General features: G+C 43.7%; 1 protein-coding gene across 1 annotated transcript in view; it reads right to left on the minus strand.

The window, feature by feature from the left end:
• LOC144511866 (SRSF protein kinase 1-like) overlaps window positions 1-14,149 on the minus strand; it is an 85,751-nt gene extending 71,602 nt beyond the window's left edge. Inside the window, exons 1-2 of the mRNA XM_078242269.1 lie at window positions 13,933-14,149; window positions 13,767-13,827 (exon numbers count right to left, since the gene is read on the minus strand). Of these exons, the coding sequence (XP_078098395.1) occupies window positions 13,767-13,827; window positions 13,933-13,948 (77 nt within the window). The 5' untranslated portion in view covers window positions 13,949-14,149. The remainder of the gene's footprint in view (window positions 1-13,766; window positions 13,828-13,932) is intronic.
• Between the last annotated feature and the right edge of the window lie 719 nt (window positions 14,150-14,868).

Here is a 14,868-nt window from a genome sequence, read left to right on the forward strand (position 1 = left end):
TTTGTCCGGGTTAAATTCCATCTGCCATCTTTTGGCCCAGGTCTCCAGCAGATTTATATCCTGCTGTATCTTCCTCACTCTCCACTACTCCCTTAATTTTTCATAAATTTACCAATTAAAAACTTAAAACAATGACAAAATATAATTCTCTCTCTATTGTTCCAATTCAGCAGTATCCCCCATAAACATAAATCCCTTCCGTAGAGCCAATTAGCCCAATAACCAAAGACACTTGCATGATGCTAGATTTCCAGCCTTTTGACTTCTGGACAGAAATCCAGACAGCAATTTTCAGAGAAGGATATATCCTCAAAACAGCAAAACTTCAGAGAAGTAATCCTGGTCTCTGGCAGTACCCAATCTCAAGACTTCAGAGATAGAAAGGGATGCCTCCCTCTCTGTAGCTACCAAACAGCAACTCCACTATCATACAGCAGAATTTCCAAATAAGGAGACTCATCTCCTGGCAGATCCCAGTTTCCAACTTCAGAGGGGAAAAGAGAGGCATTCCTCTCTCTCAACTCAAGATGGCATCCAAACTGGAATTCTCTGTATAAGCCTAGCTTCACCCTGTCACTTGACCACAGCTGTCCATCATCCCAATCAAGATCCACTCTGCAAAAACCCAGAGGAACACCAAGAACAGCATTAGTTCAGAATAAAACCAACACTCTAGCAATTATGCTGCTGCAGTGATATAGGATGTTAGTTATTGACAAAATGGCATGGATAAAATGGAAGGGACTGCGAGAAAGATCTTGCACAGAAACATCTCAAAATAAATTTCTTAAACGCACAGTATCGTTACACGGGAGACAGATCTGTGTGACCACAACCATCCTATTGCTGCAATCTTTTCTGGTCCCACAAGATGTGTGCTGTTTCGACATCCCTAATTTTAGTTGCTCTTCTGTGCCCCGAGTTCTAGAATTCTCTCCCCAAACTTCTGTGTCTCAACTTCTCATTGATGTAGAAGAGAAATGGACAAAGTTTCCATTGGCATAGGAGTTGAGAAACAGAGGACACTGATTGAAGGTACTTCGCAAGAGAACTAGATTTTAAAAAAAAAAACTGTTCTGCAATGATTAAATACTGAATACACTGCCAGAATACACACTGGAGGCAGATCCAATCGTAGTTTTCAAAAGTGAATTGGACAATCATAAAGGAAAAGATTTACAGGATTACAGGGAAAAGCAGCGGCATAGGATTAGCTGAGCAGTTCTTTTGGAGAGTTGGCACAAATGTGCAATTGCCATTTCATGATTCTGAACCCCTTGAAATCGCAGAACACTAGGTGGTCAAGAACCACTGCCTGATGAAGTGAAGGTGATTGGGGGGGGGGGGGGGGGAAGAGAGAGAGAGAGAGAGAGACAGTAGGGGGTTTAATGCTATCCTGGCAGAGAATAGCATTAAACTCACGCACAGTAAAAAACCACAGCACTTTGGGCGAGAACTCAAATAGTGCTGAAACAGAGATTTTTCAATATAAACAGGAGCATAAGATCAGCTTTGAGGCCTGAAATGCTTGTGTGCATAGATTGTGGAGCTGACTGGTCATTCTGTTTCACAGACTGACTTCTAAAAATTTGACAGTGTAGGATAGGATGGGAATGCAGCAAAACTTACAACGTAGAGTTATTGTGTACAGTTTTGGTCACCTAGTTACAGGAAGGATGTAAATAAGGTTGAAAGAGTGCAGAGAAGGTTCACAAGGATGTTGCCGGGACTTGAGAAGCTGCGTTACAGAGAGAGATTGAATAGGTTGGGACTTTATTCCCTGGAGTGTAGAAGATTGAGGGGAGATTTGATAGAGGTGTATAAGATTTTGATGGGTACAGATAGAGTGAATGCAAGCAGGCTTTTTCCGCTGAGGCTAGGGGAGAAAAAGACCAGAGGGCATGGGTTAAGGGTGAAAGGAGAAAAGTTTAAAGGGAATATTAGGGGGGGCTTCTTCACACAGAGTGGTGGGAGTGTGGAATGAGCTGCCGGATAAAGTGGTAAATGCACTTTTAACATTTAAGAAAAACTTGGACGGGTTCATGGATGAGAGGGGTGTGGAGGGATATGGTCCAAGTGCAGGTCAGTGGGACTAGGCAAAAAATGGTTCAGCACAGACAAGGGCCAAAAGGCCCGTTTCTGAGCTGTAATTTTCTATGGTTCTATGGTAGACTAGACAATCACCTGTTGTGGACACGATTAAAACCAAGTGGTTAAGCGAGGATAGGAAGGCAGGGATTAGTTGAACCAGGGCTGAAAGCATAACTTACTCCACTTTCTTTAAAAAAATTTACAATGGCAATATTAAAACATCTAGTTTGTATGGACATTGCATATGAACTTCTCCAGCTATAATCCACTTTTCTGCTATTCACAATACCACTTTTGAGGATGCAAAAAGAACAGTAGGTTTATATGGTCAGTTCTATCAGTGTGGACAGAGGACTTGATAATGGGAACAATTTCATTGGAATTATTGATTTTTAAATTGAGTTATAAAATGGGGGCATCACTGACTAGGTCAGCATCTATTGTTCATCCCTAATTGCCCTTGAGAAGTTGGTGGTGAGCTTCCTTCTTGAACTGCTGCAGTCCAGGATTTTGACCCACCGACAGACAGGAACAGCAATATATTTCCAAGTCAGGATGGTGAGTGCATTGGAGGGGAAGTTGCAGGTAGTACTGTTCCCAAATGGCTGGTCCCTTGTCGTTCTGGTGGTAGAGGTCTTGGGTTTAGAATACGTTTCCCAAGGTTCCTTTGTGGGCTCCTGCAGTGCATCCTGTAGATAAGACATACAGCTGTCACTGCATGTTGGTAGTAGAGGGAGTGAATGTTTGTGAGTTGCTTTGTCCTGGATGGTTGAATGTTATTGGAGTTGTATTCATCCAGGTAGAGCGCATATTCAATCACACTCCCCAAGTTGTGCTTGTGGACAGACTTTGGGGAGTCAGGAGGCAATTATTCCTAGTCTCTGACCTGCTGCTGTAGCCACAGTATTTGTATGGCTCATCCAGTCCAGCTCAGTTTCTGGTCAATGATAACACTACCATGCTGATAGAGGGGATTCAGCAATATTAATTCCATTGAATATCAAGGGGTGATGGTTAGATTCACTGGTTAAAGGTGGTCATTGCATGGTGCAAATGTTACTTGCCATTCGTCAGCCCAAGCCTAGAAATCGTCCAGGTAATGCTGCCTTCGGACACGGACTGCTTCAATACGAGTCGTCATGAAGGGTGCCGAACATCCACACTTCTGACCTTATGATGGAGGGAAGGTCACTGATGATACAGCTGAAGATGGTTGGGCCAAGGACACTACCCTGAGGAACTCCTGCAGTGATGTCCTGGAGCAAAGATAATTGAGCTCCAACCATCTTTTTGTGTACCAGGTATGACCCCAAATAGCAGAGGGTTTCTTTTTCTCTCTACCACACCCTCATCCCCACCTGACCCAATTCTCATTGACCCGTTTTGTTAGGACTCCTCAATCCCACACTCACTAAAATGCTGCATTGATGTCAAATCACTCACCCCACCTCTAGAATTCAACACTTTTGTCCAAGTTTGATTGCAATGTGTAATGAATGGCCCTGGCAGAACCCAAACTGAGCATCAGTGAGCAGGTTATTGCTCAGCAAATGCAACTTGACAGCGCTGTTGGTGACCCCTTCCATTTGACAGATGATCGACAGTAGACTGATGGGGTGGTGATTGGCTGGGTTGGATTGTTGTTGCTTTTTGTGGACAATGTATAACTGGGCAATTTTCCACATTGTCAGGTAGATACCAGTGTTGTAGTTGTATTGGAACAGCTTGGCTAGGCACGGCAAGTTCTGGAGCACAAGTCTTCAGTACTATTGTCAGGGCCCATGGCCTTCAGTCATTTCTTGATAGCACATGGAATGAATCGAATTGGTCGAAGATTGACATCTGTGATGCTGGGGACCTCTGGTTGAGGCCAAGATTCAGCACTTCAGGCTGAAGATTGTTACAAATGCTTCAGCCTCATGTTTCTGATGTACTGGGCTTCTCCATCCGAGGATGGACATATTTGTGGAATCTCTTCCTCCTCCAGTATCTTGTTTAACTGGGAAGTAATCAGCAGGACACTTCCTTGCCCATGTTTGACCTGATGCCATGAGACTTCATGGGGCCCAGAATCAAAGTTGAGGACACCCAGGGTAACTCCCTCCCAACTATATACCATTGTGTCACCACGTCTGCTGGGGTCTGACAGTGGTACAGGAATGGTGATGGTGGTGTCTGGGATAGTTTCATGAGTGAGAGTATGTCAGGCTCAACTCATCTATGAGACAGCTCTCCCACTTTTGGCATAAGCCCCCCCCAAGACAGAGGACTTTGCGGTGTTAACAGGGATGGGTTTGCCATTGTCCTTTCCCGTGCCGAGGTCAATGCTGGTTGGTCCATTCAGTTTCATTCCCTTTCATTGACTTTGCAGCAGTTTGACAAAACTGAGTGGCTTGCTAGGCCATTTAAGAGTCAACCACATAAGTGAGAGTCGGGAGTCACATTTTTTTCCCTAAAAGGTCATTAGTGAACCAAATGGGTTTTCATGACAAACAATGGTTTCATGATCATTAGGCTTTTAATCCCAGATTTTTATTTAATTCAAATTCCAAAACCTGCTTGATGGGATTCGAACCCTGATCCCCAGTTTACCCTGGATCATTAGTTCAGTGACAATACCACTACACACCAGCTCATAATATATCCCTGTAAATTATTAGCATATTAACACAGATAGCTTCTCTTAAAATACTTGATTCCAGATTCACTTTAAAATATGTTGCTACAATGCCAAGCTCAAATCAAGAACTTCATGATTACTGTTGCTTTAAAAATACCAAGCTGAATAGAACAATTCCTATATTTTGAGTCTTTTCCTGCCTATAGGAAGGAACTACAACTTTTCCTGTTTGATTTTTAGCAAAAAGGGCAAAATCAAATTTTGAGAATGTGACAGTATTTTTGTGAACTAGCAAACTCCTTAGTACTCTTAACTTCCTGCAGCAAAGCTCCTAAATCTACAAGACATGAATAGTACCAAAACTAGTTAAATGAAGAAAATGTGCAAAAGGTGTGGAGATCCATTTTTTGATTTTCACATTTGGTAGTTAATACTGCTGTGTAATTTTATATCTTTCTGAACTTGTTTCAAATCAGAAATACAGTGCAATGAGGCAAAGTGGTATGAAAAGGCTCATAAAGGTTGCTAAACTCATTTGATTGTGTGAAAGGGAGGCAGGAAATTGATTTGTGGATAACATTGTCCATGAAGCTCATAAGAAAAAACAGCAAAAACAAAACTGCACAACAGAACGCTGACTGTAAGAAACCATGCGAGAGAAAAGAAACTTTAATAACATAGAAAACAGTAAATATGACATCTGCAAATATCAAAAAATAGAAGTTCAGTATTCTATAAACATGACCCATGGAAAACCTGTTGAGACAGCACTAATTTAAAGCTGTCTAAAATCAAGGAACAGGGAGAATTCAAAGAGAATTTCTGGTAAACAAATTCCCATCAGGTTCCACTCTCCTTGCTTTGGACCCAAATGTATTAGACCATGAGCAGCCATTTCAGTAAAAGGTAAACATTAAAGCTGCTCTACTGCATTCAGTTGGTCTTGCCTCAACAGCTTGCCAATTAAGCATCAGCCACAGCATACATTCCAGATTTGATTTTATGCCACATTGAGCACACCACTGCACTGAAGGACAAATTCAGAATTCCCAGTGAAAATAGCAGTCAGAAGGTTCACAAGACAGCATGCAGATAACTTCCATAGATTCAACAATATAAGTGATAGTACAAACTCTGAAATGCAAGGTCACGTTGATTAACATATACTGTGGCATCCAAATAGCTCTTGGTCCAATTTGAAGTTCACCTACAGCATTTTGTAAATGCTCAAGCTAAACAAAAGGATATTAACCTGGAATTGGCAGAACTGCCCCATTTGTTAAAGCCAAATTAAACAGTTCCATGAAAAGCAGAAAGGGTTGGCTTATTTGGGAGTTTCAGACACTGATGTCTTTCAGGCCTCGACATCTTGGGAACAGAAGAAAAATGTGCTTCAACTTGTATGTCAAGTTGAGTATGTCCAAAATATGCCAATCCCCTCAGGTCTGTGGCATTTTACAAGCACTGTGCTCACAATATCACAAAGGGACATGGGAAGTAGTAATGTTTTAATGTATTCAAGAGGTAGCTGGATATAGCAATTGGGGCCATAGGTTATGGGGAAAAAGCTTGGACAATCAGCCATGATCGCAATGAATGGTGGAGCACACTCAAAAGGACCAAATGGCCTCCTCCTGGTCCTATCTTTTATGTTTCTCGCACATTTCCACGTCCTTAAGGCAGCAAGTTGAAATTTACAGCCAAAGGTTTCAATGTCATATTGCACAGAGTTTGATTTTTGATCACAGTCACCTGAATATACCTTTTTTGAAGCACAATGCATGGTGGTACTGGGAAGCACTGTCTGCTCCTCAAAGAGTGAGCATAGTGTTCTCAGCAAACAGCATGCCAAACGGAAAAAAAATTCCAAGATAACACAAGAATGAGTTACAGTCTTGACATGGCAACTCCTCCCGTCAGACACAGAAATCACTCGCTGGAGTGGGAAATGGTGGAGCCTTAGCAACTCATGGCTGGTTGGCAGCCTAGAAACAGAGAAGGCAAGGAGTGAATGCCAGGCTCAGAGTCTGGGATCGCTACTGGGCCCAGAGTCCTGCCTTTACCAGTAGTTAGCAGCTAGAGGCTCGGAAAAGCCAGAAATATAGCCCCAGTCAGCGATACAATGAGAGCTTGGAGCTGCTATGGGCTAACAATTCAAGTCATGATGTGGAGATGCCGGCGTTGGACTGGGGTAAACACAGTAAGAGTTTTAACCTTTAACCTGGTGTTGTTAAAACTCTTACTAACAATTCAAGCCAGGGGAGGGGTGGGGAACAGGAACAAAGATACCATCCTGCCAAGAATCATTCAGGAATGATAACAGGAGCAAATTCAATAAAATAAGTCTGGAATTGAAGTCTAATGACCATGAAACCATTGTCAATGTTGTAAAAACCCATCTGATTCACAAATGCCCTTAAAGGAAGGAAACCAACATCTTTACCTGGTCTGGCCTATATGTGACTCTTAGACCGACAGCAATATGATTGACTCTTAACCTCTATCCGAAACGGCCAAGCAAGCTACACACTTGCATCCAACTGCTACAAATTCAACAGGAATGAAACCAGACCGACCACCCAGCATCGATTTAGGCACCAGAAACGACAAAGGCCAACCTATCCCTGTCAACCCTGCAAAGTTCTCCATCTGGAAGCTCATGAAAAATTGAGAGCTGACCCACAGGCTAGTCAGGACATAGTCATCCTTACAGAATCATAATTTGCAACGTCCCAGACACCATCACTGGGTCTATCCTGTCCCACCGACAGAACAGTCCCAGCAGAGGTGGCAGTGGCACATCAATTAGGAGGGAGTTGCTGAGGGAGTCCTCAGCATCAACTTTGGACTCCCATGAAGTCTCATGGCATTAGATCAAACATGGGCAAGGAAACCTCCTGCGGAATTCACATACCACCCCACTCAGAGCTGATTAATTAGTACTAGATGTCGAACACCATTTGAAGACACAGTAAAATCCCTCAGGGTATAATGTCCATCACAAAGAGTGGTTTAGTAGCACCACCCTAGATATAGCTGCTAGACTGGGTCTGCAGCAGGTGATGAAGGAACCAACAAAAGGGAAAACATACTTGACCTCATTCTCACCAACCTGCATGTGACCACCACATAGCCCTTGGAGGTGAAGTCCCATCTTCACATGGAAGATATCATGGCACAAATGCACATCAGCCCAAACCTGAACATTGTCCAATTCTTGCTGCATATGGGAATGGGCTATTTCAGCATTAGAGTCATCATGAATAGAGCCAAACACTGTGCTATTAACGACCATCCATTTTTTGAATTTGATGGAGGGAAGAAATCGATGAAGCAGCTGAAGATGGTTAGGCCTCAGTCACTAGCTTGAGAAACTCCTGCAGTGATGTCCTGGAATTGAGATGACTGAGTTCCAAAAGCTACAACCATCTTCCTTTGTACCAGGTATAACCCCAACTATTATAGAATCCCTATAGAGCAGAAGGAGGCCATTCGGCCCATCGAGTCTACACAGACAACAATCCCACCAGGCCCTATCCCCGTAACCTCACTAATCCCCCTAACCTACGCATCTCGGGACACTGAGGGGCAATTTAGCATGGCCAATCAACCTAACCCACACATCTTTTGGACTGTGGGAGGAAACCCACGCAGACATGGGGAGAATGTGGAAACTCCGCTCAGACAGTGACCCAAGCCAGGAATTGAACCCGGATCCCTGGAGCTGAGAGGCAGCAGTGCTAACCACTGCGCTGTGCTGCCCCAACCACTGTGCCACCCCCATGGTCAAAGACCCCGGCCACTTTACTGATGATTGAATGGAGGCCGCCAGGGCAGTCATTAGGTGGGTTGGATTTGCTCTGCTTTTTTGTGGACAGGAAATATCTGGGCAATTTGCCAGGCAGTCCTGTAGTTGCACTGGAGTAGCTTGGCTGGGGAGATGACTGGTTCTGGAGTACACAGACTGCACTACTACCGCCAGAATGTTGTCAGGGCCTATCTAGTGCCCTCAGCCATTTCTTGCTATCAAGTGGAGTGAATTGAATTGGTAGAAAACTGGCATCAGTGATGCTGGGCACCTCCATGGGAGACCGAGAAAGGTCACCTACTTGGCAATTCTGGCTGAAGATGGTTGCAAATGCTTCAGCCTTTTGCCCTGATATGCTGGACTCCTCCATTATTGAGGATGGAGATGAGCTTCCTCTTCCAATTGTTTAATTGTCGTTCACCATTCACAAGCAGATGTGACAGGACTGCAGTTTTGATCAGATCCATTGTGGGGGATTGCTTGGCTCTATTGCATGGGGCTTACTGTATTGCAACTTTTGATAGGTTGACCTCATTTTTAGGTATGCCCGGTGCTGCTCCATGTCCTCCTGTATTCTTCATTAAACTAGGGTTGTTTCCTTGGCAACTATATATCGAGAGAGGATAAGCCAGGCCATGAAATTACAGATTGTGGTTGATCACAATTCTGCTGCTGTTGAAGGCCCACTGCACCTCACGCATGCCCAGTTTTGAACTGCTAGATTTGTTCTGAATCTATCCCATTTAGCACGGCAATACAGTTATGGAGCACAGTGATGTTCAGTATGAAGGCAGGACTTCATCTCTGACATAATCATACAGTGGTCACTTCTATTTCTACTGCCATGAACAGATGCATCTGCGACAGGTAAATGGGTGAGGATTCTGGTAGGTTTGCCCTCTTGTTGGTTCCCTCTTCATCTGTCAGACAGGGTCTGCAGTAGGCAAGTCCATCAGCATTAAACCAGCTCGGTCAGGAGTGATGTTTCCAATTCATCCTTTGTGATGAACATAAAAGTCCCCCACTTTGTGCCCTTGCCACCACTGGGCTTCCTTCAAGTAATATTCAACATGGAGTACTGATTCATCGGCTGAGGGAATGTGATAGGTTATCAGTAGGCAATTCCTTACCCACGTTTAACTTGGTAACATTAAACTTAATAGGTTAAAAGTCAATGTTGAGGATTCCCAAGGTAACGCCTTTTGACTGATTGCAACTTTGCCATCAGTTCTGCTGAATTTGTCCTCCTGGTGGGACGGGGCATACTGAGAGAGAGTGATGGCTGTGTCTGGGGCACTGGCTGTGGGGTATGATACTGTGAGAATGACCATTCCAGGCTGTTGCATGGAATGATCACACAGTCTGTTGGACAGCCATCCCAGTCTTGGCATAAGATCGCAGATATTAGTATGGAGAACTTCACAGGGTTGGGTGCGCAGTTTGTCATTTTAATTGGCTGCCCACCTCCAGTCTTTGCATGGCAGTGCCACTGAGGTTCGCACCATTGGTAACATCCCACACCGGTAGGAAGACATCAAGATTCCTGCACCGATGCATTCCACACCATTTTGCAAGGCCTTCCCCCTATCTGGAGCTCAGACTGAAAGCAGAAAATCTCCAAGAATCCAATAAGTGTTAACAGTCTCAAATCTGGTTCCAAAATTACCCCACATTCAGAACTTACTTGCAGTGCTACTCAAGACACTAAAGGATGGCTAGTGTGAGATGGTGCATGGGAGTGCACTCATTGAAGTCGGGGAAGAGCACTGAAAGCTTTGCTCTCCATCTAGCTGTGCTGTAGCTGACACCCAGGTAAACATCTTTCACCTTAATATCCATTTTTTTCGGCTGATCAAGAGAACTGGTACGCAACTGCCAGAGCTATCAATCTGCTAATCACACCTAAAGATTACAATCATACATTAAAATTTTAATTAGTAGTGCTTCTAAATCAACAAAATCCTTTCCCAACCTGAACATTCAATTAAAAAATTGATCCACTCCCGTAAACTTAACTCTTGGGACTATGAGATACCCACAGCAGTATATCTGCGGTTTTAATGCCTCCTCTACAAGTACAGTACACAAAAAGGTAGCTTGCATTTTTTCCCACCACACAACTTTCATAATCAGGTCTAGTTTAAATAATCACATTTTAACAAATGTGCAACAGATACACACAAGAAATCAATATAGATTTCTGAAAGACAACTTGTTTGCAAATTCATTGTATGATGAATGCAACAATTTCTTTTTTGTTTAAAAAAAAGGACACACACACATCCTTAGTAATATCCAGCTTTCCCAAACTTTCATTCTTATCCTGAAGGCAGTGGATGACCAAGTGATCGTGTGGACCTACTTGAAGTGTTAACAAGCTACTTGATCAAAAGAGATGGGACAGAAAAACTTGATCTGGCTGCAGCTAGAATATATTTTACAGGAGGATCACTCGATATCTAGAAACTATGTTGCAAGGACCAGAACACTATTTCTCCTTCTTCCCATCCAGATTGTAATATCGAAGGAATTCAACCTTTAACTTAATTTGGACCAATGCATGGCAATTAATTCAAGGCCACTGCTGGTAGATGTCACAGCAAATTATTTGCATACACCCCCAACTAACAAATATTATACAGTTAACCTAATTTTTTTGAGGGGGGGGGTTGAGAATGTAATGACAATGCTAGTCACAATATTGTACCAGAATGCACTTGTTTTAACATGGCTGATTAAAATACTGACCCAACAGAAGGAGTTGCTCTCTTAATAAGACAGAGCAGTAGTAATGGTTACCACTGAACTCTTCAGTTACAAATGAAAATTGCCCATTCTTGCTTTAATGATGTGACAGAAAATAGATATTTCCTTTGCATTTATTGTATTATAAGAACACACTAGAAAAGAGAGGAAATTATTTATAACCATGTTTATAGGAGGCCATTTCTATGTCTGTGCCAGCTCTTTGTTAGGCCAGTCCAAAAAAAAAAATCACTGCTTCACAGCTCCAGAGACACGGATTTAATTCCAGCCTTGGGTAACTGTCTATTTGGAGTTTGCACATTCTCCCAGTGTCCGTGTGGGTTTCCTCCCACAGTCCAAAAAATTGCAGGTTAGGTGGATTGGCCATGCTAAATTTCCCCTTAGTGTCCCAAGACATGTAGGTTTTGATGGATTAGTCATGGTAAATGTGTGGGGAGCAGGGGAAAGAGGGCCTGAGTAAGATACTCTGTCAGAGCGTCGGTGCAGTCTCAATGGGCCGAATGGCCTCTTCTGCACTGTAGGAATTCAATGATTCAAATCCAATTTTCTGTCAAGAGCAAATAGTCCTTGCCTCAACCACTTGCGACACTATGTAAAGACATTTCTTAATTTCGCCTGCAAGAGGATTTCCAACACAAAAGATGAATATGCGTTTCAATTTCATAAAAAGGAAATCTCAAGATGTTTTAGTCAGATAAATAATGTTGACTGATATGTATGTTAACTTCTTGTTTGGTATTTTTGCTTTGTACCTACAGAAGTAGGTATGCCATATTTCACTGTTGACAAAGCATACAGTCTTCAGGTCTGACAGTGATGCAATGAAACAAAAATACATTCTATTTTGATTTTTGGCTTGATACATAATTTTAATCACCGAGTAAGGGAAAAAGACTGAGAGCACTGGAAATTGTATATACCTACCATTGAGCAGTAATCTAAGTCTTGCTGGTTGACCATTACTACCACCACCAAATCTGCCAGCCATAGCAGATGGATAACAGAACTATAAGTGGCTTAAGGCAAGCTCCACTAGTTGCTAAATGATCATAAATCATGCAGTTCAGTCAAATCTAATAACCAAGGCTATGAATTGACAAAATGTGGCAAGTTACCTTTCAACAATAAACTAATAAGATAGATTTAGAAGTAGCACTAGCAAATTTAAAATATAATAATCTAATAGTAGGACCAAGCAGAAACAACATTTTGTCAAGTTTTAAAGACTGAGAAAATGATCCGTTGAACTGCTTTGTGATGTCATTGAAGTTATGATCTCACATCATAGAAACAGACTGTAGCTTGGTAACCATGAAAACAAAAAGGGTAATAGCAATTTATGCATCAAAAGCTATACCCTAGAAGATTAAACCACACTAGACTTAAAACTGACATTATAAGTTGTGCAGCTAGTCTGTTGGGATGTAGAGATCTACTTCTGCTAACACTTTTTGACCCAAAGCGGTGTCCTAAACCCTATCACAGAGCCTCTCCACCCTTCCTAATCCTCTGCTGTAGAAACTGTGATCTATACCCAGATCCTCTCCAGACTTGATTTTTATAATGCTCTCCTTGCCACTCAAACTCATCTGTCCAAAGCTTTAATTGCCCAAGCCCACTTCACCCATTATTCAAATTTAAAACACTCAATCCAAGTCCACCGATCATCCCATGACATGACCCTACATCTCAAACATTGTTCCCACCTTACAGTGCCCCACACATTTTCTGACTCGAGCCTTCCTGTGGATTTCCCCCTTACCTTCATTCCACATTTGGCCATCTCAGCCCTACTCCCATCGAGAGGACTCCCCAGAAAACTTTTGTTAAAGAAAAAACAAAACACTAGGTCGTCAGACAATGGGAGCTTGGGAGACTTAACTGCAAAACCATAACCAAACAAAAGATGTTTACACCACTCAGTCTTTTCCAACTTCTAGGTTTCATATACCACAGCAGAACCTGTTCTCTTACTGGGTCATTCAGCAGTAGAAATTAAAATATTAAAAAGATTTCCCTACAGGAAAAACAAAAAGCATATATACATATAGGCACAGGAAAGTGTATACAAATTGAGCAACTTTTTTCCCCCCACTTCCAAAATGTTTTCTGTCCAGGGAATTGAATAAACTTCAGAAACAAAAAAAAGTCAAACTTCATCCTTTGGGGATGAAAAGGTGATGGGGAGGGAGGGTGTCATACTTAACACGTTTTACAGCACACTACCTACCCTACCCCACACCCCCTAACACACATCAGACCAAACACAAAATAATCCCGAGCAGAGGCAGCAAAAAAATAAAAATAACCGACCAGCACCTTCTCATCCCGCTCACTCGTGGAGCAGGGGGGGGGGGGGAATGGAAGCTGCCTAAAGGCCTGGGCCGCAGTCGGAGCCTCGGCCTTGCGTTGCCATGAAGCCCAGAACGAGCTGGGGCGGGCCCGGCTCACCAAAACAAAAAAAACCCCACCAGTACTCACTTTTTCACAATCTTCTCCTTTTTGATTCGGCTTCGCTTCTTGCGCGCTTGGAGAGCCAGAACTGGGAAGGGAAGAGAAAAAAAAATAGATATTACGAGAGTGAAGATCGCGGGTCCCGGGTACGGTTGTTGTGCCGGCCGCCGCTTGAAGGAAAAACCTCCCTCACCTTTTCGGGAGCTCATGTTGGAGCCGGTTCCTCACAGACTCGCCGCGCAAGCGCAAACCCGCTGCTTTTTCTAACGTCGCCCCACTCTGGCCGCTCGACTGTTCCGACCTCCGACCGCCAGGTGCTGCCCTTCCCTCGTGGGCGCCGCCGCCCTGGTTGATGTCGCCGGCGGCTGCTGTACCGACCTCCGACCGCCAGGTGCTGCCACTTTGTCGGCGCCGCCCTTTGATGTCGCCGCCTGCTGTTCCTACTTCCGACCGCTAGTTGGAGGCTACCCTCTCCCCTTTGCCGCCGCCCTTTTGATGTCCCCCCCCGGCTGCAGTTCCGACCTCCGACCGCCAGTTGGAGGCTTCCCCTTCCCTCGTTGCAGACGCTGCACCCCATGCCCCCCCCGCCCCCCGTCCCCGCTGATGTCACAGCGTGGTGTCATGGCTCGGGGACAGGGCACCACCAGTTTATGATTCTCTATGTAAAGTTAAAGCAGATGGGATGGTAGGTAGTGTCTTGAGATGGATAGAAAGCTGGTTAGCAGATAGGATGATGTGGAGATGCCTGCCATGGACTGGGGTAAACACAGTAAGAAGTCTAACAGCACCAGGTTAAAGTCCAACAGGTTTATTTGGTAGCAAATGCCACTAGCTTTCGGAGCGGTGCTCCTTCGTCAGGTGGAGTGGGAGATCTGCTCACAAACAGGGCATGATGTGGAGATGCCGGCGTTGGACTGGGGTGAACACGGTAACAGTTTTAACAACACAAGGTTAAAGTCCAACAGGTTTATTTGGTAGCAAATGCCATTAGCTTTCGGAGCGCTGCTCCTTCGTCAGATGGAGTGGAAATCTGCTCTCAAACAGGGCACAGAGACACAAAATCAAATTACAGAATACTGATTAGAATGCAAATCTCTACAGCCAACCAGGTCTTAAAGATACAGACAAT

The sequence above is a fragment of the Mustelus asterias genome, chromosome 25, assembly GCF_964213995.1.
Source record: "Mustelus asterias chromosome 25, sMusAst1.hap1.1, whole genome shotgun sequence".
Classification (NCBI taxonomy): domain Eukaryota; kingdom Metazoa; phylum Chordata; class Chondrichthyes; order Carcharhiniformes; family Triakidae; genus Mustelus; species Mustelus asterias.